Source organism: Dendropsophus ebraccatus, chromosome 4 (assembly GCF_027789765.1).
Source record: "Dendropsophus ebraccatus isolate aDenEbr1 chromosome 4, aDenEbr1.pat, whole genome shotgun sequence".
Classification (NCBI taxonomy): Eukaryota; Metazoa; Chordata; class Amphibia; order Anura; family Hylidae; genus Dendropsophus; species Dendropsophus ebraccatus.
Window position 1 is genome coordinate 125,062,812 of NC_091457.1, and position 16,163 is coordinate 125,078,974.

At 38.6% G+C, this 16,163-nt stretch overlaps 1 protein-coding gene across 3 annotated transcripts in view; it reads right to left on the reverse strand.

Moving 5' to 3' along the window:
• The window catches only part of PTPRG (protein tyrosine phosphatase receptor type G), a 403,269-nt gene that overhangs the window by 137,968 nt on the left and 249,138 nt on the right, over positions 1 to 16,163 (reverse strand). For all 3 annotated transcript variants that reach the window (XM_069966943.1, XM_069966945.1, XM_069966944.1), the window contains exon 6: positions 9,832 to 9,898. In XM_069966943.1, coding sequence (XP_069823044.1) covers positions 9,832 to 9,898 — 67 coding nt within the window. The remainder of the gene's footprint in view (positions 1 to 9,831; positions 9,899 to 16,163) is intronic.

Sequence of the window (16,163 nt, forward strand, 5' to 3'; positions counted from 1 at the left end):
TGCTTAATGCTCAGGGCATGATATGAGGGGGTGGGAGAGTACACAGGGATTCTCTTCTTGGTGTTCAATAAATTCGCACCCTCTTAGGGTCTGCACAAAGTATAACAATGATACAGCTGTTGCGTATAACCAAGTAAAGATAACACTGTCCATAGGCATTTTAAAAATATACTTAAAAGGGTTGTCTATTTTTTTCTGATGCTTGGGATTTATACACACATACATACACACACATACATATATACATACACACACACTCACACACTCTATTCACCCATTTCATACCCGATACTGGGACAAGTTTCCCAAGACTAGATCCATCTTTTCCATGCACCTGAGGAGGAGCAGCACAGACTTCAGAGAGCAGGCTACTAACAACTGCAGAGCTAACAAAAGCGTTTCGCTTTGTTTTTACTATAAATTCACTCTTCTCTATTTATTTCTTCACAATCCGAAAATGTAGAGAATTATTTTGACAATCCCTTTAAGTAAAGGCATAGCAGCAGAATGCAGAGACCAGTATTTATATATAGAACATGATAGGCCCCTTCAGTGATCTCTCTTTTCTCTGTTTTTGACCAAGCATGTCTCAAGTGCCTTCTATTGTTCAACCCAGAAAGACAAATCACAAATGCACAGAAAGAAGGGTTAAGGAATAGTACGTACCATGCAATAAGCGAACACTAACAGCATCACTGCTCCCCAGCAGAAAACCCGTCCCCGGTAATAGCCGGCGGCTGGGTCCTACAATAGCAGCCTATCTCATTACAATGTATATTCCAGCTACACAGAAGCATATTATGTGAAATTCTAAAGAATCCAATACAACACTTCAAGTAAGATCACTGCATTGTGCTCGAGTCTGGTGAATTACAACGGAGACAAAACGTAAAGTCAAGTAGTCCCGCCAGCTCACTTATTGCCATCTTCACGCTCTTAGGTTACATCTTGCAATACAATATCTGTTTACTTTAATAATCTACTCTAGTCCACGTCCTCTCCATTCCCCGATGTACTGCAGCAAGAACTAAGCCAGGGAATGTTTTAACTTTCCCCACAAATAGATTTGAGGAGCACAAAAGGTGAGCTCCCCAAACATACAAACCCTCCAGTCTCATAGCTTGATCCTCCTTTTTTGTCTCTTCCTCAATTGTCCAACACAAAAGCAGAACTTCTCTCTTCCAGTCTAAACTATTTGTAGTAAGTGCTTTGATCTCCTCTGCACTGCAGGTCATCCCAAGGTGATGGAAACCAAACTCACTCCCTTGGAAACTACACAAATATCTATTACTATGAAAAAAATAGATCAGAGAATAAAAAAAGACTGAGACGGAATTAAATCATATGTAGCCAAACCAAATGCTTTGTAGTCTATAAGTCACAAATACCACTCGCAATATCAGATTTATATCATGAACAGCTGTATATATATATATATATATATATATATATATATATATATACACACACACACACATACATACACACGTTTATATTTATAGATAAACTGGTAACAGTATCAGCAAAAGTTATGGGCGTCTGTCAGCACTGTGCAAACTACAGATATAAGATTACTATCTATCTATCTATCTATCTATCAATAATGCAGTAGCTATACCTATAAATTACACAGAACAATCATAGGCACAGCAGGACGATCATTCCTTGTGTATAGTAGCGGATTATAACAGGTCTGTTTCGGGCGGCAGTCCGGGGCCCAGAGCTACTGGGGTACCCATGGCTACCCAAAAGGACTTAGAATTTCAGTGGTGTATTGTATCTTGGTTACAGTTATGCCATGACTTTTGCTTCTTTTTTACCACAATTTTGCCAAATTTTGGGTAACATGACATTTTTTTCTACCCCATTTTATGAACACCATGATAGTGCTGCTATAGTTACAGTGGGGGGTGGGGGGGCAGGCTTGGTGAACAGCCGGGGCCTATGGTAAAGTTAATCCGCCCCTGCTCGTGTAAAAAAGTCTGCAATCGGCAAATTTAAAAGGCAAATGTTTGTTAGTCTGCTGATCGCTTCATTTTAACATGATTCAAAAAAAAAAAGAAAAAAAACACACACACACACACAGACACACAAACATTTGAGGGCTGCACATCTCTCTATGTAAGGGTATATGCACACGGTGTAACTGTCGCCGAAAACTTTAGGCGGAATCCGCTACTCATCCCCGCTTGCTCCAGTTTCCCTCTCCGCCGGCTCCATTAAATGCTTGGGCAGATTTTGTCATCCAGCCAAAGAATTGACATGACTTTGGGCAGACCGCATGTGCAGCTGACAAAAAGATGTCAGCAGAGGGCACCAAAACGATCCAGCAACTTCTCGTCTGGCGCTTCCTGCACTATAGTCAGTTCTCATAATAGGCTCTTCAAACGAGCACTGATTTATAAGGGGGGCAATTTTTTTTTACAGCTAGTGTTGGGCCATGTATTAGGGCCCTAAGTTAATAAAGGAAAGGAAACAGGATCTGTTAATCAGTATGGGTAGAGTTAAAATGTTTCTCACAGTCCCAGAGTCCTTTAGGTGCTTTTTGCAGATTCCAGGTGGGCTTTCATGTATCATTTACCAAGGGAAGGCTTCTTTCTGGCAACTTTACTACTGGAGTATTGTCTGACCTTCTGAAAGTTTTTCCTATTTGCACACAGTATCTTTCGGCTCTTTGTCACCTCCCTTTCCAAGGCCCTTTTCCCGATTACTCAGTTTGGGTGGGGCGACCAGCTCTAGAAACAGTCCTGGTCGTTCCATTCTTCCATTTAGGAGTAATGGAGGCCACTGTGCTCTCGTGAATTTTCAGTGCAACTAAAATTTTTCGTACCCTTCTCCAGATCTGTGCCTCCAAACAATCCTGTCTCTGAGCTCTACAGGCAGTTCTTTCTGCCTTATGGTTTGGTTTAGGCTCCAATAGGCATTATCAGCTGTGACACCTTATATTGACAAGGCCGTCTTTCAGAATCCTGTCCACGGGTGACTCCAATCAAAGTGTAGGAACATCTTAAAGATGATCAAAAGAAGAGGCCCCCAGTGCTACATTTCCAGTATCACAGCACAGGGTCAGAATGTAAATTTTTAGTTTTTGCATTTTAATAAATTAGCAACAATTTCTAAAATTATCATCTTTTAATTATGTGGTATTGTGGGCAGAATGATGGGGGATAACTTGATTTTTTTTTCTTTAGCACAAGGCTACAATACAACAAAACGTAAAAAAAAAAATGTTAAGAAAAAAAATAAAATATTGGATTTGAAGTTTTTCCAAATGCACTGTAGAAATGGTCACCATAGCGGTGTCCAACAAGCAAAAAATGTGGATGAAGTAAGAGTATTTAAGTATATATTGGGCCTGTGTCCTGTACTGTCTAGCTATGCACATTTTAGAGCAAAATATGACTCTGCTCTGCTTATTTTAGACTGAAAACCGGAAAAGTTGGAAGAAGACAGGAAATGTTGTCAACTCTTTGTTGTTCTATGGAAAGTTGAGGGATGATTCAGTCTACTCCTCTGGGACTCTTACAGTCAATCGAATTCCAAACTGCCTGCCAAAATTTCACTGAATTACCTCTTTAATCTCTCCATGGCACTCTGAACTAAATTGCAAGTGTTTGGACAAGTTCTCGTGACGGCTGCCAAATTGTTGCATAAACAGGGATACTTTGTAATAAATAGGTCTCTGAAAATTATTACATCAAAATGGAAAGCAGTTGGGCTTGAGTGCGTCGATACGAAAACATAACTAAAAATTACCATCACAAAAATGTATATATATATATATATATATATATAGAGGATAGCACGTGAATACATTACTGGTTCAGCAGCTATTTCTCTATTTCATGCCCGGGGCATATTATTCGAACAAAAATTTCTCCAGAAAGATTTGTATACCTATTTTTCACTTCCTACAGATTTATTGCCGTTCACAGCTGCAACATTAAATGACTTAGAAAGTAGGACAATTAATCCTAAGCGCTATTTGTTTTAATCCAAAAGTGTCAACCAGCTTTGGATTTTCACTCACAAGACTAAAGAAACCCTTTTTTGCTGAACCGACTCTGTGCGATTTAACTTTGTCTCTTTGAAGAAAAAAAAGCACTAAAACCTTTTGTCAGCTCGAATGGGGAAGGGGGTGCTATATTCAACCCTATTCTGTCTTGCTATGTAACTAAAAGTATGAAATATATACAAAGGATTCTTCTATATGTGACCATTTCCTCCTTTTTACAATTGCGTTAGTTTCTGTACGGCACCTGGTTGGCCCTCCCTGACTGCTGTTTGCAACAGAAGAACTGAACACATTCAAATTGGTTATCCAGGACATTAAAGGGGAACTATCAGTAGATCTGTGCAAACGAACCTGCTAGTATCCCCCTCCAGCTCTGATGTTCACGCCACTGTGCTTGTAGTCTCTGTTGGCCCTGCTGCTTTGTTTAGTTTGATTAAAAGGGGTACTGCATTTAAGAAATTGTAACCCTATTGAATTCCTACCCATAATCTAAGCTGATTTGTAATAGGTTTCCATTATATAAATTGGGCTGTTTGTCTGCTGTACATCCTGATTTACACCCTGAAGCTGCAGAAAATCCTCGCTTCCTAGTCCAACTGGTCCACTTCCTAGTCTCCAATCCTCTGCCCTCCCTGATACTTTCGGAGACCACTATCTGTCTCTTCTGTTGCCATGCAAGCTGTAACACCTCATCTGTAATCCCGCCTACCACTGACATCCCACCAATCAGTGAGCACCTGGCCAAGGAGAGGGGAAACAATAAAAACAGTGACATCCTCCTTAGCAGTATAGTGAAAGGAAACATTTTTTTTCTATCTATGGCCTTCTTTCTAAGATAGATAGATAGATATTTTTGTTTATAGATAGAAATTTTGTTTACAGTGTAAAGCAGCAGCAGATTGAGCCACCAATAGGCAGATACTACAAGATGAGGTAGATACCTGGCAGTTGGTTTTGAGGTGCAATGCATGCTGGGAGATGTAGTTTTCCGGGCGGCACCATATTGGATATAGACTGGCTTTTAGAAAAGATTGAAACTCATGAACGGCAGCATCTAGAAAGACATCTAGGGGGACTTGGTAAGTAAGACTGGCTAGGTTTGGGAGAATTTCATTTTTTTAGCTCTTGGGTACTATACCCCTTTAAGAGTAAGTATGCAAATGTGCTCGTTTGGACCACTGGGTGTGTTTTTTATCCCCACGGACCGCTCGCCCTCAGTGATGCCTTCATCATGCATATTCAGAAAGCATCTCGAAAACTGGCACGAATATGCCAGCAACCAAAAAGGTAAAGGGAATATTTTAGCTGCAATTCACCTTCCAAACTGCTGACCCTGTTAGATAGGTGTTAGGTCAAGAAAACATGTCACCTTTCATATATCCATTTGTGTTTCCAGAACATAGAAAGACTTTTTTTTCCCACCTGTGCACACTGTCAAGAGGTTTGCTGAAGACTCTGATCTTCTGCATGCTTCAGTTACGCCTCCTCACCTCTTTCCCATCCCTGATCCTGCGTGGAGCTCAGATGACTGTCAATCAAGCAAGGTCAAGTACAGAAGAGGGGTGAGGGGGCATAACAGAAGCATACAGAAGATCAGAAGTTTGAGCAAGCACTGGAGAATAAAAGTGTTTTTCTACGATTTAAAGGCACAGGCACATATATGAAAAATACCATGTCATGTCTCCCTTTGACCTAATGGCTATCTAACAGTGCCAGCAGTTCAGAATGTGAACTGCAGCCTAAAAAAAATCACTTTACACAGCTTACCCAAAGATCAAAAGTTATCCTCTATAACTAGTGGGGATAACTAGCTGGTTGGTAGGGGTGTGACCACTAGACCTGTGAATCCTGAGAATGGGACTTATCCATCCCATCATAGAGTTCTATGGAGGTTCCCAACATTGTCAAGTTCAGCAGTGCCAATATTCGGAAGCCTTATAGAGAATGAATGGAGCACTGGCCGCTCATGGACATTGTTGCTCCACTCACTCTGGGGACAACTGACCTCCATTCCCAAAATGAGTGGGTGTCCTAGTAGTTGGACCCCTACAATCAGCTTTTAACCATCTGCCCAGTGGACATGAGATAACCTATTTAACCTATGTGTTATCTAAAAGAATTCTATATCATCGTTTCATTGATTTCTAAGTTTAGTATTCTTTTATTTGCAGTGTTCATATTCCCCTCAGATCTGTACACATAAGGTTAGAGTCTACAGGTCAATAAGAGTAGGAGGAAACCTGTGCAAACATTGGAAAACTCTACTTACACCATTTTGCTGTTATTGTTGCATTGTCTTATTGGATTCCATTAGAACCTTTTTATCTTTATCAGTCTATAGCTTTGTGTATGGAGGTATGGGCATCAGAGGGGTTTATCGATTCAACCAATATCTAAAAACTGCTCTGGGTTAATTTTAGTTAAAAAGACTAACACATCACACATAAAACAAAAGGCTCTGTGCTCAGTTTTTTTCATTGTAAATTATTCAGTGTGCATCAAAAACCCACATGGTCCTTTCTTTTCCTGTATGTGCTTACTGGCTTTAAACTTAACAGGTCTGAAAAGAGCTACAGAGAAGATGCAAATGCATATCAGAAGTGGAAAGGATCCCAATAACAAGACTACAAATCTGAAAAACATAGAGACTTACTTTCAAAAACAACCCTGCATCGGTTAAAGCGACTCTGTACCCACAATCTGCCCACCCCAAACCACTTGTACCTTCAAGATAACTGCTTTTAATCCAGGATCTGTCCTGGGGTCAGTTCGGCAGGTGATGCAAATATTGTCCTAAAAAACAACTTTTAAACCTGCAGCCCTGTGTCAAACTGGCATGGCCTAGAGTGTCTGTGCATTAGGCTGGCGCAACCTCTCTCCTCCCCGCCCTCTTTATCATTAGGAATGTCCCACACATGTTTTCTTTTATTCATCAGCTGTGAGAACACAGCACATGGGCAGGATCGTTAAGGCACCTGTGCAGTGTTCACTGGAGAGGAATAGGAAAAATCCTGCCAGTGGCATTGCTAATGATGAAGAGAGTGGGAAGGAGGGACGGAGGGGTGGTGCATGGTTAGGGCACAGATACTCTAGGTCACGGCAGTTTGACACAGGGCTGCAAGTTTAAAAGTTGTTTTTGAGGACAATAACTTCATCACCTGCCGAACAGACCCCAGGACAGATTTCGGATTAAAAGCAGCTATCCGAAGGTACAAGTGGTTTTGGGGGGGACAGATTGTGGGTATAGAGTCTCTTTAAAGAGGATGTACCACCAGGTACATCCTCTTTAATCTGAACCGACGGATCGAACTGCACTGTCACGGGGAAGCTGGTGCTGCGGTCCGTTTTTGGTGGATCAGGTGGATGGATGGATTGATGGATGGATGGATGTAATTATACAGTCACTCCCTGCCCTCTCACTAGCCACAATGTAACAATATCTGTATATGAAGTGTTCCTTTAATTAAAATCTATTGGATAGGTTTATAAGAAAAAGAAAACCCTCCACATTCTTAACCTTGAAACAAACCGATGTATCCATTGCAGCACTTGTCGAGGCAATCCTAACAAACTGCTCATTTTAATCGAGAGATAGAAATCTAGTCAAATAATGTTCTGCAAACTTAAAATGATTTCCACAAATGGATGGCCCTGATTTATGATTATCACCGCAACACCAAGACAAATAATTTATGGAGGAACAAAATATTCTAAGAGGAGAATTTTCAGAACATACACAAGATAAATAGCAGGACGGAAACATCAGCACTCTGTGCCGCGGTGCTAATATGGATGATGTATAGTAACTTGTAATGATTTATAACTTATGTATCCCAGAGCCGTGACTGAAAAGAAACAAATTGCTTACTGTTAGCACAAATCCATTTTCAGGTAAAATATGGGCTTGATCCTAGCTAATCAAATAATGGCCGGTGTGCCTCTGCAAGGCGCATATATGAGAGGGGTCATTTTATAAGGGATGTAGCACTTCCAGTTTTATGTATGAATAGGATCAATAGATCTACATTGCAGCTCTTCTGTTTTTTTTCCTTTACAGCAAAACCTTTTCAGTGAAAATATATTTTAAAAAAAACAAAAAAACACTTCCACAATTCAGGCTTGAACTAATTCAGGCTTGAACTAATTCCATCAGTGGAGCATTCCCACCAAACCCTGTAAGCAGAACATACCCTGCAAAGGGCAGTAACTGAAAATATTCTGCACTACAAGAGTCCAAAATTCCCACTACTAATTTCTATGGCAGAGGTTTCTAGGCATGCGCTGATCTATGCAGAACGTGGGGGGAAGGTTCTGTTATAAGGAGGAGACTTCTATAGAACAGGAATAATAGGAACTATTTGTGTTGGCTTAGTGGCCAAAGTAAAAAATGCAGTAAGAAAGTAAAAAAAAATCTAGATTTCATTCTTTATGGCAAATAAGAAAAAAAAAATCAAACTATATAAAAAACTTGACCTGGAATAGAAGGATTTTGTGGTTATCTGCCCCCAAACTACTTTCTTTGAACTTTGAGTTTGATGCTCAAACCACCAAACCACTGTTTGTAGGGCATACAGGGTGGGAATTCTAAAAGAGATTCTCACCAACCTTTAAAAAACCCACACTAGTAGCCTTCCAATTGTTAAGAAGCTACAGATGTTAAAATGCCCTGAATGTCATGTTTCAAACCATGGTGTAGCTTTAATTTTATAGTGGCTGAAGAATAGACTTCTAGATGGAATCTAAAGTACACACACACATTATTATATATATATATATATATATATATATATATATATATATATATATATATATATATATATATATATATATAAAAACTAACAAAAATAGTGTGTCATTGGTGTCCATGGCAAGAGTTTAACATTGCAGATCACAGCCATGCAGCAAACAAGACTGTGGTGTAATATAAAACACAGCCCATAGACAAAAGTGATGCCATTTTTTTGAGAAGAAACTAAACTTTCTAATCCTAACTACCATCTCCAGCAACTTTGTACACGTTAACCGAGATGCTCCGCACTGACTCAATCTAAAAGCCAAACACGTACTGTTTTGTTAAGAAATGATTTAAATTCTGTGATTTCTGAAGTAATTTTATATTATTATTATAATCAGGCTGCATGTTGTTATTATTAATTAAGTTGCTAGGAACTTGTTTATATGAATGTTTTTATATTAAAAGTTGAAGTTATTAGGATAAGACGTGATTCACCGGCAATTAGAAAACATTAAAAAATGCCTGTCATTTACCAAAAACTAAGCAGCAAGCATGAATTAATGACTCAAAATTGTTTTCTTTAATAATTTAACTTGGATAACAAAAAAAAAAAAAAAAAAAGTGTGAATGCACAAATAACTTGAAAAACAGTCTGAAAGAGTGAGAAAATGTTAACCTTCTCTAAAAACAAAAGCATATACAATAAGCGTGTCAGTGCCTTCAGAGCCTTTTTAAAGATTTTTTTTTTTGTCATCTACTTAAACCGATGCCTCTTGCAGGGTACTAACCTCTACTTTTACTTTGTACGGCTCTAAAAAAAAATTAGGTTAGTCTCTCATCTGCAACCTCTGTTTCCAAATACAAATGTTCACGGTGAAGTCTGTGAAAAGCAGCCTGACCAGTCTTCAGCCCTTATCCCCTCATCTCCTGAATGATCTTCTAATAAGCCGATTAATGACCAAATCAAACTTGATTTTTGCTGTAGTCGTAAATCAACTCAAGACTGCACAATGTTTCACACTTACTTTACATGTACAAAGACATAAAATGAAACTTCAATAACATAAAGACAACAACTTACCATGATGGACAACACCCTTGAGTCCGTGAATAATGGGATCCAGTGCAGGATTGTTTTTCTGTGTGGCCTGGAAAAAAAAAAAAAAAAGAGAAAGAAAAAAATGTTAAAACAGCCATAAGAATTATTATGCTTATATGCTTATACATTTCTATTTGACATAACAGTGGGTTTAAATTGACTTTAACAAAAATATACTATTGACCTACTATATCAAGAGACTGCCTTGATATATAAGGCAGCCAGACCGAAACATGTTAATATAGAAATCTAGAATGCTTAAATTCACCTTGATTTAAACCCAAGCTAAAAACAATTCTTAAATTCAGGCTGCCATGGGGGAATCATTCTCGTAGGCTGGGAAAAACCTGATTGGACTCCTGAGTTATGTGGTTGGGAGCCCTCCTGTATAGGAACTATCATGCATTATCTGGTGTTGGAAGCTTTCTACAGACTCAGGACCAATGGATTAAATGAAGGCCTAGATGTGGATCTATTGAAGGATGTGCAAATTGGGGAATTTACAGTACTAGCCAAACACTTTGCTAGGCTCAGTTGGTGGTTTGTCGACCAGCTGTCTTTGAACTCTTCTCCAGGTGCCTGGAAAAGGTAGATCCATGAAATAGAGAAGTTTCCCAGGACTCTATCCATATTTTCCAGGCACCCGGAGAAGCAGCACAAAGGCAGCTGGCTGACAAGTCAATGGCCAAGCCTAGTGGAGTAAGCCTAGCTTAGCTAGTACTGTAAAGAGATATAGGGCCTATAACTATTTGCAAAAAGTATGTTTTAATTTATATTCACCTATCTAGGGGTGACAAATTTCTTTGACCCTAGTGGTCCACTGGTCTCAATACTAAAGGGGAGGAGGAACTTGTCCCCCCCTAAAAAAAAAATTTGACCCTATAACTAGATGAATGTCCTGACAATAGAACTCATGCCATAATCACTTGAAAGTTTTCCACCATCGGGACATTGGTCAAATCACGGAATACTGACAGGAAAAAAAGTAAATATTGACAAATTAAAATTAAAATATATTTTGTGAAGATCCAAAGAAGCCTTTAGCCATCGGAGAAGATGTCTTATTCACTTACGTGGTAAAAAAAAAAAAAAAAAAAAAAAAAAAAAAAAAAAGACCTTGAATTTTCCTTCCTTCCTTCTTCCTGGTATTCTCAGCAAGCCCAAAAATGTTGCAAAACTATTTTAGTCAGGAGGAAATCGTGGTGAACCTTACAGGACTAGCAGAACTTTCATTCTTAAAAGCTGATTTAGAACAGTTATTCAACAAAAACACCATTGTGGGCACAGCAGCATTTACCATTACATGAAGCGAGGTTGGGAATCGTGACTGAGATTTTGGCAATCATTAAAAGCAAGATGTTCTGTTTTGCAACTTTTGGACTTGACAATGCAGCCTCAGCTGCCTTAATAATGTATTAATTTTGGGAGAAAGTGCAGAATTTCAGTCTGTATGTGTTATGTATTATGCTATCTATTATGTATAAGAACATCTTGGATATTTTGGGTTGGTTCAGTGGCAAAAATCCTGAATTCTCAAAGATAATTGTTTAGAAGCCATTTTCAGACACTCCAGAATTTCCATTTAGACCCGATGATGTAGATGCGTTCATTTCCTTTTTTTATCTTCAGGTTATTATACTTATTTTTATGTTTATGTTATTTCACAACTCTACTCAGAAATGTGGTCTTTACTACTTTAAAGCAAAAAGGAAGAAAATCATCAGCCCAATCCATGGTGACCTCTATGGATTCCCTATTAGAGCATATTGACTGCTAATACAGGGGTGCTCGGTCTGACACCTCCTCTATGAGACATGGGAACACCGCAACAAAGAACAACTCATGTTGATATGATAGACCCTGTTCATTGGTAACCTTTTCAACGTGAATGGCCAGCTGCAAGTTTCCCAGATAACAGATTGCTGAAGGTTCTAAAGCCAGACCCTGACAACAGGTTTTAAAAGGTATACACCTTCAATAACTGTTGGCTAAACAATCGTTTAGTTGACAGTTATCTCTCCCATCGTTCCTACACATGAACATAGCACAGACAAGTGATTCTGCGTTCGACAGGAAGGGCACAAGTAAGCCACAGTAGCAGCTTATATCTACTAGAACAAAGGAGTAAAGCAGTGGAAGTTTTTTTTTTTTTTTTTTTTTACACCCGACCATCATCACCACCATCATCATCTGAAGTTCCTGGAGGCCCCCATACAGTTTATACTAAAGGCAAAATCATTTGAAATCAGTGTAAAATGTATGGGGACCTCGGCACCTTAAAACTGGTTGTCTCTAGTGAATTTCTTATAAACTAGATGGACAATAGCTATACCGATTGTCACCTAGCTTTCCCAGAAGTTAAAAGAAAAAAAAAATTACTTGAATATATTTTTTTCAAGGCCAGGTCCACACATAGCGTATCCGCAGACGATTTTACGGTGAAAGTGCGCAGCCAAATCTACTGCAGATACCTTCCTATTCAATTCAATGGGATGGTTTGGTTGCCATGAGGACCTGACATGAGGACCAAATACTGCCTGAAATATACTGAGTGTGAACCCAGCCTAAAGATGCATACTTGGCATCATTAACATGAGTAAAAATAAAGGGGCACATTGATCAGCTTATCAGTTTTACTTCCTTTGTTAAAGTGAATGGTGGGGGTGTCATAAATAACTATGATTTGTGTTAACTACTGCTTCACAGTATATAAAATTTAAGTAAAAAATACTGATATATAACCATCTAAAACAATAATCTAAAAAATTAAAAATTTAATTAAAAGGGAAAATTAAAAAAAAGACACTCACAAAAATAGCTGGCCACCAGTTGGGTTAAATAGAAAAAAAAAATGTTGGATGATTGATAGAATGTATCATTTGCTGAACAGCAAAGTGGGACAGCTGAAATTTTATTTAAAGCAATCTTAGTGCACTGGACCACTTACTCTCCTTTGAGAAAATAATATGATTCCTTCTTGCCGAACGGCGTCTGCTTATTTAAGCAGCAGTGTACAAGATCTTTCAATCCTTACAACCGGTGAGAAAGAGAAATGACCCACCAGGGGGTAACATTTTATCGGAACAAAGTCTATCTTATAAAAACGGCCACTGGTTTTTAAATTCTTTTCCTGCAATGAAAGTAATACCTTCAATACATCTACCTTTGTACAGCTCTGAATGGCCAGTTTAATTGGAGACCTTGGTTAAGGGGAAAATAGGGGATATTTACTTTAACTCACGATAGAGAAAATAAATCTATTGAGGTGGAAAGAGAAACTATGATTAGTGGTTGACAAGAAATTTCTATGGGAAGAAACAGATTCGCTTAAGAGAGTTACTAAAGGGACCCTGAGGCCTGATGGAAAAATCCATTGAACGAACAAGGTCATCCATTTTGGTGGATACTGAAAACCTATAAGCTTTGGACGTCTTGCACAGGAAATTTATGCTTTTTTGATATTTATTCTAATTTACAATACAAATTGAAAAATAAATAGAAACTGAAGATTGACAATGGTATTTCTACCTAAGGTGGTGCTAAAAATACTATATTTTCTCTTTTTTATTACGCTAGAAGATATAAACTTTCAAGTCACACATAATATAGCTCATATATCGGCTTTTTTGTTATTTTATTTTAAAATCGCTGTAAGAACATGTTTAAACTGCAACATTTCCCAAAGTGGTGCTACAATCGGTTATTTTCAACAGGTGTTCAACAATTCACATAGCACAGATTTCTCTAAACTAACATGCAGGAAAATTATTAAATGGAATCACTTATTGACATGCATGGTATAGGTCTAATATGCATTTAAGACCGTAAAAAAAAAACAAAAAAAACTGCTTACAGAGTAGAAACGTGTCAGATAACTGAATGTAAGCCCTCTGGGCCAATGTAGAGATTCACTGTACAAAGCGGATAACTATGCAATTTGTTGCAAATATTTTTACTGGTTATACATGAGTGTTTATGACCCAATGTCCTTCATATCAGCTATTTGTAGATGTACAGGGAAAAAAAAAAAAATAAACATGAGGGAAAAAAGGCGATTAGGTTGGGCACACCATCACGTATCATGTCTGCACAGCAAGGTATAATCACTTTTTTGTGAAAATAAAGTCATTATAATATATTACTATAAAATCTACACACAAAGTACAAGAAAGTAGAAAAAAATACACACACACACAGTAGTACCTTGGTTTAAGAGTAACTTGGTTTAAGAGCATTTTGGCTTAAGAGCTCAGTTTTTCAAAATTGTGACTTGGTTTAAGAGTATTGTTTTGGTTTAAGAGCTTCCTGTACTGGGTGGGAGTGCAAGTGGAGGAGGGGCAGAGTCTGCATAGCGTGGTCTACAGCACTGTACTTTGACCCAGGAAGTCTCCCTTACCTTCTAAATCATAGCAGATCCACTTCAGGCTGGGGCTTGCATCAGGGGACAGTACTGTGGAGGTAATCTCTCCATAGCTGTAACCTCTCTCTGCCTGGACAGAGAATGCTGCATGTACAGTATGTGCCTACATCTGCCCTGCTCATCCCTTCATGCTCCCTGCAGTCTCTGCTAGTCCACACAGACCTCTGACAGCAGCCCTGCTTCTCTGTTGTAGCCTGTTGTACTACGCTACTGCATTATGGGGATCTGCAGCTCCATCCTGTATCTACAAATTGCGGCTCTTTTTCAGGGTTATGCACTTACTATACATTATACACCACATGCTGATTGTTATACTATACAGTAACTTATAATATGACACATTTAGCTGTTTTTAAATGTTTGTTTCATTTGTTTTACATGTTATTCTGAATATAAAATCACTATTTTTGGGGTGTGGAACCAATTTTCTGCATTTCAGTGATTTCTTATGGGAAAATTTGCTTTGGTGTAAGAGTGGATTTAGATTACAAGCATGGCCCCGGAACGAATTATGCTCGTAATCCAAGGCACGTGTGCGTATGTATATATAGATTTATTTTTTTTAAGCTCTATAAGACAGGAGAGCCCCCTCCAAGTGAACCATCCTAGGCTTAGGTCTTATTGTCAGGCCTAGAATTGCAGACTATGAGCGCTATTATTCTTTCAGTTATGTATAGTCCATTGGTGGTCTATGTAGGTTTAATGGACTAAGAGGGCTCCATTTGTTTTTGCACATACATCTCCGTGTTCTCCAGAGAGTTGAAAGGAACTGGGAAAGAAATGGAATTCAAATAACCCCTTTTAACATCCATCTTGGTGGATTATTCTGCCTCCTACCTGCCTACATGACGAGAAATTCTCCAAGAAAACAAACTTTGTAGGAGCTGAGATTTGGCGATGTGATTTGACTCCAGGCGCTAGGTGACTGTGAGACTATGGATGACTGCACAGCGCACCGGAATGTCAACGTGAGATGACAGGTGTATTGAGCCAAGGACTGCTAATTGTATCACAGAGCGAGTACACTTACAGCACTACAGTAGCTGACAGTAACCAGAGAAGACCAACACTTATTTCTAGCTCTCATATGCATTTATTTATAATCATCAAGTCCGGCTTTTACAAATATCACTCGACTTAAGAGACTTTTCTGAATAGCTGGTACTTCCATGGTTGAATCATACAAAAACATAATGTTCTGGAAATTGAATAACTTATTTAAAGCTACATTAGTTTATATGAACATAAGCACAAACACCAACTTATTCTGGTGTACATGTGCAATGGCTCACTTAATAGAATAACCAAATATGTATGATGCCTCATCAACACTGAAGACGTACCATAATCTCTCCTAAAAATTGCTTATAGAAGTACTCTGGAGGGGGAAAAACTGTTTTAAATTAATTGGTGTAAGCAAATTAACAGAGCTGTCAATTACTAAACAGGACCACCCACTTCTTACTTTTGGTGGTTTTACACGGAGCGATAATTCGCCCGATCGCACGATTAACGATTTTGAATACACAATGTTTTTTTTATAACGATCAGCGTTTAGACGGAACGATACATTATGTGGAAAAATAGTTATGCGATCGTTTTGCGATTGCTTAAGCCTATCACACATAGGTGAAATCGTTGAAAGAGCGTTTACACGGAACGATCTGCGATTTTTTTGCGGACGATCAACAACGATTTGAGAACAAAATGAACGATTTCTCGCTCGTCGCTTGATCGTTCGATGCGTTTACACGTCAATTATTGTTCGAATTTGATCGTTATCGTGCAAATTTGAATGATAAATCGTTCCGTGTAAAACCACCATAAGCCTTGGATCATCAGACAATTACATGAAGTTACACTCAATCTATTCCATAAAACCATACATCAATCT